Source organism: Dermochelys coriacea, chromosome 5, assembly GCF_009764565.3.
Source record: "Dermochelys coriacea isolate rDerCor1 chromosome 5, rDerCor1.pri.v4, whole genome shotgun sequence".
Taxonomy (NCBI): domain Eukaryota; kingdom Metazoa; phylum Chordata; order Testudines; family Dermochelyidae; genus Dermochelys; species Dermochelys coriacea.
The window spans coordinates 122738921-122757526 of NC_050072.1; the positions used below are offsets into that span (position 1 = coordinate 122738921).

The 18606-nt window shown below is 42.7% G+C and overlaps 1 protein-coding gene across 12 annotated transcripts; it reads right to left on the reverse strand.

Annotated features, from left to right (window-relative positions):
* Positions 1–2262: 2262 nt before the first annotated feature.
* On the reverse strand, positions 2263–17684 carry LOC119856025 (INTS3 and NABP interacting protein). 12 transcript variants are annotated; one of them, XM_043514407.1, is made up of 6 exons: positions 17553–17684; positions 14994–15077; positions 6828–6930; positions 5668–5727; positions 5137–5227; positions 2263–3235 (listed from the first exon to the last, which is right to left on the reverse strand). In XM_043514407.1, the coding sequence occupies exons 2-6, from the start codon at positions 15016–15018 to the stop codon at positions 3140–3142; spliced, it is 375 nt and encodes a 124-aa protein (XP_043370342.1). In that variant the 5' UTR covers positions 15019–15077; positions 17553–17684; the 3' UTR covers positions 2263–3139. The 12 variants fall into 12 exon arrangements, with proteins under 12 accessions (XP_043370342.1, XP_038258992.1, XP_043370349.1 ...); XM_038403064.2 differs by having other exon boundaries at positions 17560–17670; XM_043514414.1 differs by lacking the exon at positions 5668–5727 and adding an exon at positions 11953–12018 and having other exon boundaries at positions 17553–17569.
* Between the last annotated feature and the right edge of the window lie 922 nt (positions 17685–18606).

Here is an 18606-nt window from a genome sequence, read left to right on the forward strand (position 1 = left end):
TTATCTTCAGCAGAGGTGGAGCTACCCACTCAGTGAGCATGCCCAAGTGACTGCCCTGTGGGAAGCACTATGGGAAAGCTGGTTGAGGAGCAATTACAAGGTCCATGACCTTGGCCTTCAGTGCTTCCAGCTGCTTGTCTTGTGTGGCCTTATTCAGCATGGGATCTCTCAGGAGAATGCAGATTCTATCCCCTGTCTCCACCACTCAATATAGCCCCTGTGAAGTATCTGGCATGGTCCCAACAGTACGGTTAATGGCAGAAGTTGTCTCCAACAGTACCTTTCAGAGTGTTCAGCGCACAACAGGTGCCACACAGCCTCCCCAACGTCTCAGCCTTTGATAGGGTCACCAATGCCCTCTGTTTGTTTGTTTTTTTTTTCTTTTTAAAAGGGGATGTAGCCTTTGCCAATGAAGAAGAACATCTTGTGGGTATGAAAGCTAATTTTAGCAAGTGGTTCTTGCTGGGTGGGAATGTCACAGCTGGGTACAGCTACCAGAAGTGAGTGGAGCCCAGACAGGGTTCCACTGCCTCTTGCTGCCCCGAAGCTCCATGTTTCACTATTCTAGAGTGACTGGCCTTTCCTGAGTAATTGCCTTTGGTGCCTGATATGGTACAGAAGCTAAGGAAAGCAAGGACCCAGAAAGCTGGGCTTTGTCTGCGATTAGGCATTCCAAGACACCCCTACTTGTGCAAGCTTTTCCATAAGTGCTGACTCAGTTTCTTCTAGCATCTGGCCTGTCAATATCCTCCTTATCTTTGTTCTTTTAAGTCGGGGGTTAAATGCTGGCTTCACTGAAGTCAATGGTAAAGCTGACTTCAGTAGAGGAAGGATTTCATGCACGGTGCTGAGTGGTCCATGGGATATTTGCTTCATACATTGGAAGTGCATCGTTTCAACTTAAGCCACAGGCAGGGGATCCAGATACTATTCTGCATCATCATCATCAAAGTGCCTGTAATAAGTAAAAACAAAATAAATAAATAAATATTGGGATTAAAATACCAGAGCAATCCCCATGAGATTGCTCCATTCTGTTGAGCCTCAATATTAGGTGGGAGACTAATTACTTTAGTATATAAATGTATATTAAAAATAATTAAGGAATGAGGAGGAAAAACAAGCAAAGGATCTAGACCTGGAAAAGGACTTGAGAAAAAGAGAACACTGTAAGGGGAAAGCTGCTGTTGTGGTTAATGTGGGCTTGGACTCAGGAGTGCTAGGTTCAGTTCCTGCCTCTGCCACAGCCTAACTGTGGAACTCTGGGTAAGTCACTTAGCACCAAATTTTGAAAAGTATTTAGGTACCTAAAGAAGCTATGAGATATTCAAAAGCAATTGGGTGCCTAACTCCCATTTAAATGAGTTAAATAGGAGTTAGGCACCTTGGTCTGAAAACCCCTTTAGCTGCCTATCTGCATCTTCAAGTGTCTACATACCTTCAAAAATCTGACTCTTGGTTTCTCTCTTTCAGTTCCTCACCTGTAAAATGAGTAAAATATCAGTTCCCACCTTTCGTCTGCCCTGTCTGTTTAGTTTGCAAGTTTTCAGTGCAGAGATGGTCTCTCGTCACATGTACGGACAGCCCCCAGCACAAAGGGGCCCTGATCCAAGATGGAGCCTTGAGGTGCTGCCATAGTAAAAATAATAAATATAGGAATAAGAAGTTAGAGTAGAGAAAATGCCTTTTGGGAAAAACGGGGTGGATTACACTAGAGTTTTATAGGAGGTCAAACTGCACTTGTAAACCTCCTGTAAGGGGCAGCAGATGAAAATGTTGAAAGCACTCACGCCGCCCAATCATGTTGACTTGATGTAATTTAGGCAGAAAATGCTGCAATCCGAAAGTGTATATAGGTAACTGGTCAAAGCATTTGCATGTGCTTCATCTTCGCAAACACAGCCAGGGATCTACTCAAATGGAATAGGTTCAGCACTTTGGAAATTTTTCTTCGGCTGCAAGTCTTCATTCAGATGAAGGGCTAATAATTTTGAGCCACAACTAGACATGTTACTGCCAAATCTCTAATGCTTTCACACTGTTTTCAGCTTTTAAATTGTACTGTATGGATCTATTATACCCAAGAAAATTAGCTGGCATTTAGTTTGTTCGTTCCACCTCCAATATATTGTCCTTGAGGAAATCGGTGTGGGAAGTGAACCACAGAAAATATCAAATCATGGATGGTAGGCTGAGTTTGTAGGCCAAGCTTCAGCCTCGTGCTGAAGTGGGATGCCAGAATTGAAATGAGCCTGAAAAGGATTTACAGAGACAGAATCAAAACTTTTAATTGAGCAACACAAACACTTTCAAAGGCACTGAAATAATAATAAAACTCTAAGTGTGATATTTTGAATTGGGCAGATTTTGAACTTTTATGGGTAACATTTTCAAAGGTGGCTAAGGAACTTATGATCCTAAGTTTCATGGGACTTAAATGCTTTGGGAATTTTTACCCCATGTCACTAGAAAAGAGGAGGTTAATTGGACACAAGATTATTTGTTGGCAAGGTTAATAATTAGGTTTTATATATTGTATAACGGATTGAGACAATGGCACATAGTATCTCTAACTACCTGGGAAACCAGGATACTGTTTCAAAGACTAAACATAAAAACCATTAGGGTTCACTAATAACGTTCCTGCACAGAGTGAATGAAAGTGACTCTTTTAGGATAGACAACGATGACTTTGCTTTCATTAAGGCCAGATACAGTACATAGATACTATGACAGATACTTTAGAAATGCAGATTAGAACAAGCATCTATTAAATTCTGGGTAGGGCATCCTTCCTTTCGACTAAAGGAAATCGGAAAAATAAAATGTATGTGCGACATGTCAGTCAAACAGTCTTACTCTGAGCTGACAAAAGAAATTAAGTGAAGAATACTGTCGGTTCCATAATATCTACAGCACCTCTTCTCAGGTGAAGCCAGACTCAACCATGGAAGACAAGCATGAGTCCAGAATGAAACAGGCTTTTTAAAAATAAGTCAAATATTTTTTTAAAAAAAAGCTCAGTTTTTTAAACAGCTCACATAATCTGTTTTCACAAATCATGTAAAGTAGTTGTGAAAGATGGCAGCTTCGACAATGGGCAAAATATCATCTCCTTCATTCTGAGAAATAACCGCTCTCATTCCGACTCTAGTCGAGGCAAGACAGGAAGAATAAGATTTCCAAATGCAGAATCTTGGGTTATGAAATATCCTGAAGAATGTGCATGTGCATGCTGGAAAGAGAAAAACACTTGTTTAAATCATTAACCCTGACAGCTCCAAAATAATTCAGGGTTTAAACTTCATGTTTTGCATTTATTTTACATTTGTATGAGCCTGCTCATAAGCTTTGGTATCAAAACTTCCAAGCAGATAAATAAGAGAGTCTGCTTCTAATAGCCCAATGGGATTCCAATTAGGGGCCCACTCCTGCTCCCGTTGATTTGGGACTTCTATTGGTCTCGTTGTGTATGTGATGTTTCACTCCATAATCTTATGAAAATATGCTTATGATATGAATGACATAAATGAGATGTACTTTACACAAGATGGATCTTGTAAGATATCCTTGGAAAGGTTATAAAATTTACTGAATGTGATTATCCAATGGGTATGCCTGTATCATTTCTGTGTTGGAAGTTAGGAATATTGACTATATATGTATTTCAACTATGCTACTTTCGGTGATGCCCCCTGCTAACACTTCAGGTGCAACAATGGAAAAGCCAGACAGGGATAATGGCCCATCAGCGAGGACAATGGACTGTGTAAAGGCTTGGCCTTCCTGTGGACACTCCACACTACCACTGAGTCATGGATGCTGTGATACTACAGCGTCAGATGGTCTTATTACCCGACACCAAACATTACCTGGGACTTCTTGTAACTTTCCACTGGAAGATAAGGGGGGTTAAGTTTGAGAAACAAGGATTCCCACCTTATGTAAATCCTATTTAAGGGTGGGGAGGAAGGCAAACAGGGGGACTCCTCTCCATGGCCTGTCTGTGCAAGAAAGACTGCTAAAGCCACCTGAAGGGAAGGCAAGGGGGAGTCCAGACTGAGACAAGGGTCCAGTCTGAAAAGGAATAACTGGAACTCTGAACCAAAAACTTTGCAACATGCCTAAAACATTTTAGGGTGAGAATTTATATTTTGTAACTGTTTAAGTATATCGATCTTAGCTGGTGAATTTTGCTTTATTTGGTCAGTAATCTGCGTTGTTCTGTCAGTTCTCTTATATTCACTTAAAATTCACCTTTTGTAGTTTATAAAAGGTATTTCTAGTTTAGAACCTAACCCAGTTTATGTAATTTCTAACTGGGCGGGCAAGTAGTGTGGAGGGAGATATACACAACTGAGGGAGGGGGTGAATTTTATAAAACCTTTGGCTTTGTACCCCTTAAAGGAAGTGGGCACCAGAGTGTTGGGACAAGTCCCTAAGGCTGAATCTTTCCAGAGCGGCTCTCTCTCTCTCTGTGCAGCTGGGTGCCTGTGTGCTTAGCTGGAAGAGGCTTGTGAGCCTAATCCAGCAAGGCCAGGTAAAGGTGACCCAGGCTGGCAGAACAGGCTGACTCCATGGTACCCCAGCACATCAGGTGACACCCTAAAGGGCCCAAACCACTCAGCGTATTTAAGTCAGAGCTACCTAAAAAAGCCACAGGCACATGCCGCCATGTGCATGCTCTCTTGCAGTACCAATTGTTCCTATAAGGTCAGGTTAGTCAAAGCCCCAAGGCCCCTTGCTACTTCCTACTGCCAAAGTGATGAGGCCAGAGATTTCTAACCTCTCTCCACCTCTGCTTTTTTATTGTGATACCAGCTAGAATTTTGCCTCTAAAGTTCATTCGTGCTGCTAGCATTTGGGGTTTTTTTTTTTTTAATTGTTTTACAACAATGTAATGGTGTAACAGCAATTTGGTAGTGCAAACTAACTTGTTGACATTGTATTATGGAAATAAGGAACTGGAGGCATGGTGAAGGGTTAGAATTTAATTATTGTTGCCAAATATAGGAAAAAAATCTTTAAGAAACCCTTTTAATGATACTTTACCTAAGCTCTGTAGGTACAAGGTTGTTCTCTGTCTGGGTTACAAAACAACCGTAAAACCGAACGAAGGAGGACAGGGCTGCTCACCTGTAATGCTGCTTTTTGCTGTGCTGCTATGTGCTGCTGCTCAGCATGATCACGGAAATCCTTGTTAAGGGACGATCTTGCAAGTGCAATGCTGTAATAGACGAGGAAGGTATCATTGATCATCTGTAAGAAAAGCTGCATTGTCGTCATGTTGGAGCAGGGGTATAATGGAGGCCATGATTTTCTATGGATTTGGTGTTTTGTTTGGCTTTTAAAATCCATGGCTTGACATTTTGGATTTTTTTATATGCAAATGAGAAAATGCAATAGCAGTAACTGAACCATTTCGCTGAGAATATCGAATGTTGCCACACTAAACCCAGAAGCCTAACGGAGACTTGGAGCCCGATTCTGATCTCACTGTTCTTAGTGTAACTTCACTGATGTCAACTGAAATCCACTGGTGTCATGCCAGAGTCATTTGACATTCCGTTTAACTACAGCTTTTGCCCTTTTCACCATTGCCACCCAGTGACTTTCCTAAAATAGTATTTGCGATGAAACAATATGTGATAAAACAATAGCACTAACCATGGGTCCATATTCTTCATGATGGGAAGATCAGATGTTTGGCAGAATGGCTGCAGAACTCTGCATATAGGAAAAGGATTTCCTATTGATACAGAACTCGGACGAAGGCCCTTTTTTGCTAAAGTGGTAATAAACTACAGAATATAAAATGTTTTCTCAGATAGCTGCAGGCAACAAATAATTTAGGTTTCAATTTGGGAAAAAAAAAAAAAAAAAAAAAAAAAAGAGTCCAAACAAAATATTACCTTTCCTTAATTTGTTATATAGAGCCCAATCCAGCTCTCACTGATTTTGATGGGAGACACTTTAATGTTTAAAGTGCCAGATTTTTTAAAAGAACTCCTCACCCAACAGCTCCCATTAAGGGCAATCAGAGGTGCTTCATGCTGAACACTTCTACTGAACTGGAGGAAAAAAACCCTCTAAAAGTAGCAGTTCTCTTAAAACCTATGTGAATACTTGGAGCCAAGTAGTGACCCTCAGAACAGAAGGATTTATAACGAACATTAAACTGCAGTGCTTTAAAAAAGAAACTAATAGCATACTATTTTCACTTATTTTATTAGGGGAAGACAAAAATGAATACTTTTCTCAAGTCTCTTGCACTTAATACTGCATCCTAAAATGAACTAACTATCCAATTCAATATTTTGAGATAAACTTCAGACCTCCATTTTAAATTTTTTTTATACTTGTCAAGAGAGCACCTGTGTCCTTAAATATGAGGCTCACATATGTCAAGAGTAGAAACCTGCAACATGCCCATACAGAACAGGTAGAACGGAGACCAAGTACTTTTTTGTATACTCCTAAATATTCCAGACTGCCTACAGTTGGTTTGCTAGCAAGATTTAAAAGGGTACATTTTGAAGCACAAGAAATAGCATATTAGCTTAATATTTTCTAGGAGCATGCTCCTTTAAAAGGGCTTGCTTAGCAGTCATGAAGCACCCCTATTTCTCTCTCAAGTGGAAAGCATGCAGGTCAAGATTCAGAATCCACAAACAAATAATCATTCTTGCACTGGTTATTGGGGACATGCAGCACACAATTCTTACATGTATTTTGTTTAGATCTATAGATTACCTGTAAGGAAAGAACATATGTGATTTTCTTTGATGTACAAGTATTGTCCAAACAGGTATATGAACATAAAGTACCTGGCTCCAGGGTGATTTGTGGAAGACTGGTTTTGCATAAGTAATTTTCTCTTCTCCTTGTCTAGTTCTGCCAAGATTGCAACCCTATTTTTATTTTGAAAACCTGGTAAGAATCAGAAAAATATTAGATTTGCCTTTTTACATGGGGCACCTATAACCTTATGGAATTAAAGTCACTGCACAGTATGACATGATGATGAATATACTAATCTTCAAAGCTTTGCACCAATCTGAAAGGCTATTAATAAATAGGTTTTATTTTTCCTCGCCTCATTTTACAACATGAAATGGCTTCCTAAAGATCATAAATATTAATATAATTTAAAATATATTATAGAGCTATCATCTCTAGTTAGGTTTTTTTCAGGAACCAGTTTTACAGCTATAGCCAAAGTGTGTATCTGTTAAATATTTGGCTTTTGATAGTGTCAGAAGACAAATTAAGTTGATCAGATTTTTTTTTGTTTTGTTTTATAAAGTGAATGGACATGCAGTTTAAAGCATGACAAGACTGACTGACTGAATGCATTCATAGGGCATGATTCTTTATACCCGAGTCAGGGAGAACTCATGAACTATAATGGGAGTTTTGCTTGGATAATAAATGATCAGGCCTATTTGCAATAAAATTAGACATGACAAAATTCTCCTTTTCGATCCATCTAGTCTCTCTACACCGCCATAACCTCTCACTGAAGTTGGAGTTCTGGCATGACTGGTAATCAGAGTATTGTAGTTAATTTCTACTGTATAGATCTAAAAATGGTTTTGCCCTTACTTGGTTCATTGAATGTTCCTACGGAGCAGAAAGGAATCTTTGGTGTAAGGGAAAGTTTCAGGAGGCAGAATCAGTAAGGAGGGAAACTGGGACATACTTAAAATGGCTGCCATCTTAAGGAGCCACTATTTGTGTATTTTATATCTGCTTTAAAAGACTTGTACCAATACAAATCTAGGACAAGGTTGGGTCCCACGCGAGGACCAACTGTCAAGAACTTGCATCCCATTACTCTGATTTCTCTCAGTGCCTCATTCCTAAATCAAAAAACACTGTCAAAAAATAGCCCCACGCTTAGGCTTTCAGTGACGAATGCAAGATCAGTTGTCAAAAAAACGAGAAGACATCCATCACGCAAGGAACCTGATGTTGCCAGTATAACATCTGTCTAGATGACTCAGCTGACCCTGCTCTGGGACAGGAAAACAGCTGTAATTTTTGCACTCTGATCTTAGATATTTGAGATACCGGTACCATCCCAGGGACATTTTAAGTACTTCTAAATATCACACAAGCCCTCAGCTAAATCCAACATGTCAACAGTGTGTCTACTCCAGGCAGTCTTTAGCCACATGTTTATAAGTGAACATCCTAGATCTGGTCAGTGGAATGGGAGGCGGCTTCGTATAGAGAACCACCGCCACTGCAATCTGGTCATTCTTAAAATACATGGACCAAATGCATGCTTGAAAATCGGAGCACTGGGTGAGTGGGGTAAATGAGGGACACCTTTTTAAATAGATATTTTTAGTCAAGATTTTCATTATGCTGGTTATATAAATTCATGGAATCTAGAACCATAGGACTGGAAGGGACCTCGAGAGGTTATCTAGTCCAGTCCCCTGCATTCGTGGCAGGACTAAGTATTATCTAGACCATTCCTGATTGGGTGTTTGTCTAATCTGCTCTTAAAAATCTCTAAACGATGGAGATTCCACAATCTCCCTAAGCAATTTATTCCAGTGCTTAACCACCCTGACAGTTAGGAATTTTTTTCCTAATGTCCAACCTAAACCTCCTTTGCTGCAATTTAAGTCCATTGCTTCTTGTCCTACCCTCAGAGGTTAAAAAGAACAATTCTTCTCCCTCCTCCTTGCAACAACCTTTTATGTACTGAAACTGTTATCATATCCCCTCGGTAGTCTCTTTTCCAGACTAAACAAACCCAATTTTTTCAATCTTTCCTCATAGGTCAGGTTTTCTAGATCTGAAATCATTTTTGTTGCTCCTATCTGGACTTTCTCCAATTTGTCCACATCTTTCCTGAAATGTGGCGCCCAGAACTGGACACAATACTCCAATTGAGGCCTAATCAGCATGCAGTAGAGCAGAAGAATTACTTGCTTACAACACTCCTAATACATTCCATAATTTTTTTTTTTTTTGCGCAACAGTGTTACACTGTTGACTCATTTAGCTTGTGGTCCACTATAACCCCCAGATCCCTTTCTGCAGTACTCCTTCCTAAGCAGTCATTTCCCATTTTACGTGTGGCAACTGATTGTTCCTTCCTAGGTGGAGTACTTTGCATTTGTCCTTATTGAATTTCATCTTATTTACTTAAGACCATTTCTCCAGTTTGTCTAGATCATTTTGAAATTTTAATCCTATCCTCCAAAGCACTTGCAACTCCTCCCAGCTTGGTATCATCCGTAAACTTTGTAAGTGTACTCTCTATACCATTATCTAAATCACTGATGAAGATATTTAACAGAACTGGACCCAGAACTGATCCCTGCAGAACCCCATTTGTTATGCCCCTCCAGCATGACTGCTAACCATGATACCTACTCTCTGGGAATGGTTTTCCAAACAGTTTTGCACCCCCAATTAATCTTGGTTTTCATCATGAAACCAGTTATATGCTTCAGTAATTTTAGAGAGTAGGATAAAAATAAGCTATTTTAAACTGCAATCCAAATATCTGTAATCCAAATATCTGTAAAGGATTATGAATTAAGCCATAGTGGAAGGTAGTGTTCTATATTGGAAACACTACAGGGGAAAAGCAGGGATCTTTGTCCTTCTACTACCTCTTCTCTTTCCCCATCTCCCCAATACTAAAGCATAAAGTGATTATGATTTCAGAAAAAAAAAGTCAGGCACATCAAAAAAGGAGGAATAAAGCATTGGCAAGGCTGCTGTCCATTAAGCAATTTGATTCACTAATTATAATTTCAACTGTAAGTAATCTGATTAACAGTATTCATGTAATTGAAGAGTGTTGTGCGGGGGGGGGGGGGGGGGAATACCCAAACATTTATATATAATCACAGGGGAATAGTCTTAGAGAGAAACTAGCATCTTCAGTAAATTCATTCTTATCAGATCTGGCAACACTTAAGAGTAAGATAGTCTTGCTTAAAAACACTTCATTAAAGAAAACAAGTGAAGAAGCTACAACAATCCCATGCTACAACAATTTTGCTACACCATTTTAATTCTTCTGTTCTGCCTTTATACAATTCCTATACCAAAATGTGGTTATACAAAGAAATATTACCACTGTCACTAAGGGCCTGATTTAAACATACAAATGCGAAGAGCTTTAGATTGAGAATTCCTCTAATGAAGAACTTTCAATTCACACCTCCACTAGTTGAGTAGTTTCCTTCTAATAGCACTTAGAATGTCTACACTTCACCAAAATTTAACCTCAGAACATCCCTGTTATGTAGATAGGCAAGAAGTATTATCCCTCTTTTGCTGAAAGGGATGGCGAGATGAAATGATTTGCCCAAGGCCACATAAGCCAATGGCAGAGCTGGCTCTAAAACTCAGGACAAGATATTTATAGCTCAAATCTGCCCTTTTAAAGTTTGGCTTCTGTAACTTCAAGTGCCATGTTCTGTACTCAGTGGGTGAGCTGAAAACCTACTTGCGTCAATGTGATTTTTCACATGCAAAACCAGTGTGGAACATACCCTGAATTGCATGAGAATCCACTTCAAAAGAAGCAAAAAGCAGAGTTTACTGAAATTGATGCCCAACAGGGCTTAGCTTACACAAGGGGGGAATTCCTGTTCATGGAATTCTGAACTTTGGGTCCCAAAGCAAGAGAAAGTAGCCTGGATTTCTTTACAAACTCTCTCCTGCTTCCCCAATGCCTTTTCTTCTCCCAGAGTGAAGATGACCCCTATCCCAAGGATATTTTTGCAAGAAAATCTGAAACAGTAAAAACAATGACCTATAAAGATTCCCCTCATAAGACTTATCAGGCTTGAACACCCAGCTACAGATTGTACAACTGTAACTGATGGCCTAATTTGGCCCACAAAACCATGTTTCCCCTACTGATGAGGTTATGCAATATGGGGGGGGGGGGGATATTGACTTTAAAAGGTGAGGTTGAGATAGCAGGATTGGCAGTTGGAAGAATCTTTTTACTTGTAATCTGAGCACATGAACTGAAAATTACTGAGAAACAATTAAACTCATAATGCCACTTTTTTTTTTAAACCACTTTTCGGAACAGAGCCACAGCTTGAACCCAGATGTAGATACGTACTGTACGCTGAGTCTCACTGCATTTAAAAATACCACCACATTCCTTGTTCTTTCTGCTCAATTCAGAATACATTTCAAAATAATTTCTCTATCAAAATACAAAATCATCATCATAATGGTGATCTTCATTCTATGAGGAAATATCTGAAATAGCAGAATCATAATTTATGCAACATATTTTGGGTTTCTAGGCAATCTGTAAGTTGTTATTCCATTTTTCATACGTTAATTGTATTTTGTGATTGCAGTAGTCACAATATAGCAGACTATTACACAATTTTTTGGTGGTAATTTACATTCTATGGTCTCACACATGTTATGCAGCAGTTAAGCAAAATGAATATTAGTAACTCATTAAATTACACTTGAATTATTAATAATTTGTCCCTCACGACTACGACCAATACAGATGAATATAATTTGTTCATTAGGTTACGGATGCAAAGACCTCCAGGGAATGTCAAATCTACCAATGCCCTCAAGGACGAGGTTTTACATTTGGATCTCTGAAGAGTTCTACAATTGCTAGATGACTCCCTCTTGCTTACATCATCCAAGGCAAGAGGACAATTTTCTTCTTTACACTGTATTGTGAATTAAGTTGGCTTAGTGATTCGCCAGATTCTTAAGATTGCCCTTGGCTAACATACTCACTTTGAAACCAGTCCCTGCACCCTCTATATACAAGGCTTTGTCAGCACGGGGGTGGGGGCGGAATATTTAACCAACATTCAGTACTGCTTAAAGTGAATAAATGACAGCTAGAAGAGATGCAAGAGCACCTAACAGAGAGAGAATAACAACACACTGAAAATTACACTTTTGAGCCAACATCAGTGCCTCAAAAGTTTATCTTCTGTTAAATTGCAGAGCTCCGTTGTGCAGGTCAGCAGGCAAAATGTAGCCCTGTGAGAAAAATAGGCAGAACATATTTCTTCCATTTCTCTGAAGTGGGGCCTAGAGGAAGAGCATTTTCCCAAAATGTAACTATTGTGTTGCTACCATCACACTAACACTTACAAGAAGGTCACACGTAGAATAAAACCTATGATGCTGTCACACAAGACAGATACCTTCTTTGTTCCCAGCTTTGTGCACGAGCGTAATACATGTAACAAATGGTTAAGAATGTATTACCATTTATTGCCAAGCACTCAGTTTATTTCTTGCTTTTAAAAGTTTATTTTCAAAATGCACCACAGTGGTCTAAACACTTCCTGAGGACACGGTACACCACACTAAAAGCTTTTCCTTTTCTTTATTAGAAGAAATTTGTAAGTGCTCCATGGTATAAAAGCCCCAAAGTAAATTTTATTCAGAGTCCTATTTGGCTTTGCAGTCCTCCTACACATCTCACCTTTGAAACTGAAACTAAAATAAACTTGTTTAGCAAAACCGTAACATTTAGAGTTTGAGTTCACATCTGTAAGGACATGGAAATACATTGCTGATACGGTATCTTCAAAAAAATGTTGTTCAATTGCTTGGAGCAAAAATATACAAGATGTTTACTTGTATAACAAATGTGTGTTTCTTTTGGGAAGTCTGAATAAGTTACCTGTTCACACCCATTCTGCTTAATTTTTGAAGCAAAGTCCTTAACCTTGTGCTTTGATTAGGAAGCAAGGCATCAAAGAATAAATTCCCTGAATAGCATCAATATTTGTGCTATTCAGCAAACCCGACAGACATACTTCACTCATGTATTGTTTGTTATCATCAGTCTGCATCTAGGCTAGTACTCTTTGGCCAGGCAGAACTAGGAGATCACTGCTGAATCCTTCTGACTTTCCCATTTCTTCTTTTTGACTTAGAGTCCCCTTCTTTTGCCCATTTATCTTTCGGTTCTTTAAAGCTTTGAGGGTTTTTTGAATACTTTTGTTTATAATATAAAACAAATATTCAGCCCCTTGAGTTATTCTTAGGGGAGTACTCAAGAAATAAAAAATAATTGCAGTTTTCCTTTCTAAGTTAAGTTACCTAAACTTTGGGGGAGGAGGAAGAAGAAATCATGTGAGTCAGATTTGTACATTTGTATTCAAAACTTTAGAAGTGAAGCTCTAAATTCAGTATTGGAATATTTGTTAGTCTCTAATGATGGAGTTAAACTGATTTTACAGTCAAAAACAAGGCTTACCATGTACTTAAAAGGGATGGTGTTTAAGGCCAAATCCTGCAAAGGTATGCCCATGCTGAATCCCATTTGAAGTCAATGGGACTATCCCTCAATTTTTTTTTGGCAGAAATCCAAAAACAAAGCTTTTTATAAGTACTTTCTTCTGCAAATCACCCCATCTGTCCCCAACTTCTAAATCCATCTATTTGATACAACAATCTTTCTTTAATGTCCAATATTGGTCTGGGCTTATACACAAATCCTATGTTCCACTTCAGAGGTGCCTGTACTTCAGTATTTCAAAGTCTAGTACTGCAAACACTTATGTGGAAGAGTAGCCCCATTGCATTTAGGTGTACAGTTACTTGTGTGCTAGGGTTTACAGGTTTAGGGGCACAGGCCACTACCCTGGAAGACATTCAGTGCAGGAGACTGTTCGTGGGGCTCTACCCACACAAGACAACTTAGAATTGGGTCCATACTTTATAAACCACATTGGAATCACTGTGTTCAACAAACAAGTATTTCCCAATGACCAAGCACACTATTTTTTTGCCTCCTGTTGATGTTTTTAATTTCAATTTTTGCCATGGTAAAATGTTAAAATAAGCCAGATTTCTTTTTTTAAAGTTCCATTAAGAGTTCTTTGGGTACTAAATTCGCAAATAGACAAATTTAAATGTACAACAGTTGTCTAAGGTTACCATATGTCTGTATTTTCCTGGACATGTCCGGCTTTTTCATTCTTAAATCGCCATCGGGGAGGAGTTTTTAAATATCTAAAAACATCTGGGATTTTACCATTATTATTTTTCCCTAAAGAAGAGTTGATCATTCAAGAAAGGGTGCCAGCTTTTTCCCCCTAGCTCCCAGCGCTTGCGCCACGAAACAGCTGTTTTGCGCGGCTAGGAGGGAGGGAGAAGGGGGAATGCAGCGCGCTCAGGCGAGGAGGCAGGGCCAGGGCAGGGATTTGGGGAAGAGGTCCAATGGGGCAGGGAGGAGGCAGAGTTGGGGCAGGGACTTTGGGGAAGGGGTTGGGGCGGGATCAGGGGGCCACAAGCAAATACCTCCCCCATGGAATGTCTTCTTTTTCGAATGTTCAAATATGGTAACTCTACAGTTGTCATAATGTAAACAAGCTTTAAAAAAGTTAGCAGTACTTTGTTTTTGTTTTTTGTGGTCTCAAAATTTTGTTATCTATTCTTGATGGCTAAGATCTCCTCATCTTTTGTTCTCACTTGCAGGACTGTGCCTCTTTGGACCTTCAGTATGCTCCCAGATGCACAGTGTGGCAACCAAGAGTCAAATTCAGTGTACAAGAGCCGTTGAGAATAGCAAAATAACAAACTTAAAAAAAATACTATATCACTGTAAAGTCTCATTTGTTTTCTTTTGGGATTTGAGTTTAAAGAGACATGCACTAACTCTGTGCTTCCAGTATAATTAGTAGTTTTGTATTTCTCTTACCCCTTCCCCCCCTTAAAAAAAAAAGTTAAAACAAAAAAGAATCTAGTCCTATTGAGATTTTGCTTATTTTCTAATCTACAATCTTGGAAACTGGATTCCTGCCTCAAAAAATGGAAGAAATTGTTTCCCCTTAAATTATACTTCTAGGATGAAATCCTGGTCCCAATGACTTCACTGGGACCAGAACACCACCTCTAATTTTTCTCCTTAACAGACCTGAATAATAAACGAATAAAACAAAAGCAAAGTGTCTGCAGTTGAAGAGATATAAACAAAAAATATCTAGTTTAAAAATTACCTTGACCTGGAGGGTTTGCTGCCATCTTGTTAGTTTCAGGAGTAATTACCCAATTATAGTTAGAACTCTCAATTTAACGCAAATCTGCAAAAATGGACAAAACATAAAATATTAACATATTATTTGAAATTAAATCCTAGCTCTCATTCAATTTGGGTTATGAAAGAGGCACTACATTTAGCAACTGTTACAATGTGTCACTCTGATTCAATGTAACAGTTGATCAAATTATTGAATTCTGTTATTGTATTGTTGGCCGAGTGTTATTTTGAAATCTGAGTTTTTACAAGACAGTCTGCTCAGTCCATCTTTTGTGACAGGAACCAACAGTGTCTTAATATATCTGAATTTGTTTCTCCCACTCCTGTCTTCTAGAGGGTATGCACCAAGAACATATTTAGGTTTATTATTAAACAGGGCATTAAGTTTCACATACACACTTTTCTGTTAACTCATTTAGAAGGATTCCAAAGTGTTATTAGCTAGGCATTTAAGTTCCTAATCAACCCATCATATCCCTAAGGCAGCCAGAACCACTTTCTGACTCAGTCATGAGAGACTTGATTTTGCTCCCAGTGAGCTTCATGGCGACTTGCATAGACTTCAGGATCTGATCCATACTTTAAAGTCTGCTGTAGTACCTCAGCTGCATGCAGAAATTAAAAAACTTATATTATGTGATTTATTATGGTAAGTTATTTATGTAGCACCAAAAACATAACACACGTTATATTTATTATTTATATGGAGAGGGCTCAGGCAACACAATATGCACTAATCTCTCTCTCACACAAAATCCCTACCCTAAAACATTTTATTATCTAAGGTGCTGATTCTTCTAACCCTTATTACTGGGTTTAATGCTTATAACCTGTAAGGTAACAATGAGATACTAGGGCTACATCTGGAAGTAAGTATTTGAAGCAGCAGGCCGTAAAGCTGTGTCATTAGACTTTATTCCCCAACACTGATACCACTGGTGCTGCTCCACCAAGGAGGACAACAGTGGGACTGCTAGCACAGACTGAACCTTAGGGCTTGATCCATGTTGTCTAACCCTGCTCAGAGCAGGACGAGCTGCAATGGTAAGTAAGGTCCCCCAGCAGTCACCTGATCTCACTGGTTGGGGCCAGTGATAGTAACAATGGTGGGTTGTTTTAGGTGGAAATACCAATGCCAACAATGCGTAAGGGAAGATAAATACAGAGGGGGAGGAGAGGGGCAGGTCAAGCTGTGGCAGTAAGATCAGGTGGCTGCTTTGCTTATCAGGGCAGTAGTGGGAGAGCAAGGTAGGCTTGTTCTGGTCTGGCTCAGAGGGGAAGAGTTTAGTATAGAGAGGGACTTCAGGAGAAGACAGGAGGTGGGGGCTCCAGGTGCAGGAGGGACGGAGGAGAGGGGGTATTCCTGGCCTGGAGCTGTCAGGGCAGGTACACCAAGGCTCCCTCCTCCTGACACAGCACCCCCTACTGGTTGCCAGAGAACTAGGCCAGGACTCATGTCCACACAGTCCTGGTGGGCCCGAGGGCCAGGAGTGCATGTGGCCCATGTCCCCACAGGCGCCTGGGCATGCCCACGCCGGGGGACGCCAGTGAGTTCAGGGGCACCTAACCCCAGGGCCAGCTACCGCACACAGACCCAAAGCCCCATGCGGTGCTGAGTCACACCCACCCCCCCTCCCTGACACTGCTGAGAGGCAGGCCCCACTGGAGCTGGCTTGACAGCCCCCCAGGCTGAGCACTCCCTCCCCCAATGCAGCCTTGGACGCTCCCCCCACCCTGCTCCACACCACCCTGCTCTACCCCCCCAAGCTGGTTTGGATTCTCCCTCCCCCCCAGCTCCACATCACCCTGCTCTACCCCCATCCCCCAGCTGGTGGCTTGGATTCCCCCTACCTCCCCCCAGCTCCACACCACCCTGCTCTACCCCCCCAAGCTGGTGGTTTGGATTCCCCCTCCCCCCCAGCTCCACACCACCCTGCTCTACCCCCATCCCCCAGCTGGTGGCTTAGATTCCCCCTCCCCCCCCCAGCTCCACACCACCCTGCTCTACCCCCATCCCCCAGCTGGTGGTTTGGATTCCCCCTCCCCCCCGCAGCTCCACACCACCCTGCTCTACCCCCCCAAGCTGGTGGCTTAGATTCCCCCTCCCCCCCCCAGCTCCACACCACCCTGCTCTACCCCCCCAAGCTGGTGGCTTAGATTCCCCCTCCCCCCCCCCAGCTCCACACCACCCTGCTCTACCCCCCCAAGCTGGTGGCTTGGATTCCCCCTCCCCCCCCCAGCTCCACACCACCCTGCTCTACCCCCATCCCCCAGCTGGTGGCTTGGATTCCCCCTCCCCCCCCCAGCTCCACACCACCCTGCTCTACCCCCATCCCCCAGCTGGTGGCTTGGATTCTCCCCCCCTTCAGGCTTGGACTCTTCCCCCACCCAGCTGCAGGCTTGGACTCTTCCTTCGCCCTCCCCTCCTCAAAGCTGGGCGCACCCCCCAGCCTGCAGGGTTGGGCTGTCCTCCCCCCACCCCCGCACGGCTGGACTCCCCCAAAGCCGATGAACTCACCACACACCCCGTTCATGACGCACAGCACGGGCGACACGCACACCCGCCTCCGTTTTTTTCCCCGGGCGAGACTGAAACACGTCACCGCTTCCGTGGGCGGAAGCAAGCTTGGTGTGACGGGCACCTTTGGTGGCCAATCACCTTAGGCGATGGGCGGAGCCGCTCACGTGGCGGTTCCGTGGCGCAGCGCCACCTTTCGAGCGCGCGGGGAGCTGTCGGGCGGGGCGGGGCGGGGCGGGGCCTGTGTCTTGGCAACAAGAAGCGGGCGGAGCGACGGTGCATCTCCGCATCGGTGCGGGGGCTTCGCTTGGCCCGGGCAGCCTCGGCCGCCGATAGGGCGCGGTGGGGAGCTGGGGGCGCGCCCGGGGGGGAGGGGTTCACTGAGAGGGCACCTTGGGGGGGGCTCGTTGGGGTGCACCCAGGGGGGAGGGGTTCACTGAGAGGGCACCTTGGGGGGGGCTCGTTGGGGTGCACCCAGGGGGGAGGGGTTCACTGAGAGGGCACCTTGGGGGGGGCTCCTTGGGGCGCACCCAGGGGGGAGGGGCTCACTGAGAGGGCACCCTGGGGTGGGGCTCCTTGTGGCGCACCCAGTGGGGAGGGGTTCACTGAGCGGGCACCCTGGGGTGGGGCTACTTGGGGTGCACCCAGGGGGGAGGGGTTCACTGAGAGGGCACCCTGGGGTGGGGCTCCTTGGGGCATGCCCAGGTAGGAGGGGGTTCATTGAAAGGGAACCCTGGAGTGGGGCTCCTTGGGGTGCACCCAGGGGGGAGGGGTTCACTGAGATGGCACCCTGGGGTGGGGCTCCTTGGGGAGCACCTTGGGGGAGGGGGTTCACTGAGAGGGCATCCTGGGGTGGGGCTCCTTGGGGAGTACCTTGGGGGAGGGGGTTCACTGAGAGGGCATCCTGGGGTGGGAAACTGGGCCATAGAGACTTGGGGGGACCCTGACAGGTGTGTGGGGGTGGACTCAAGGGGGGAATCATGTCACAGTGGGAAGCAGCAGCTGGGGGCAGATCCCAGGCAGAGGCACACTGGAGCACAGGGAGAGGGCGGGG

Coding starts and splice junctions, on each gene's coding strand:
- LOC119856025 (XM_043514407.1), bottom strand. CDS start 15,018: ATGGCAGCAAACCCTCCAGGTCAAG. Junction 5,228..5,667: donor ATGAAGAATATGGACCCATG/GTTAGTGCTATT, acceptor CGTCTATTACAG/CATTGCACTTGCAAGATCGT. Junction 3,236..5,136: donor AGCAAAAAGCAGCATTACAG/GTGAGCAGCCCT, acceptor TTCTCTTTCCAG/CATGCACATGCACATTCTTC.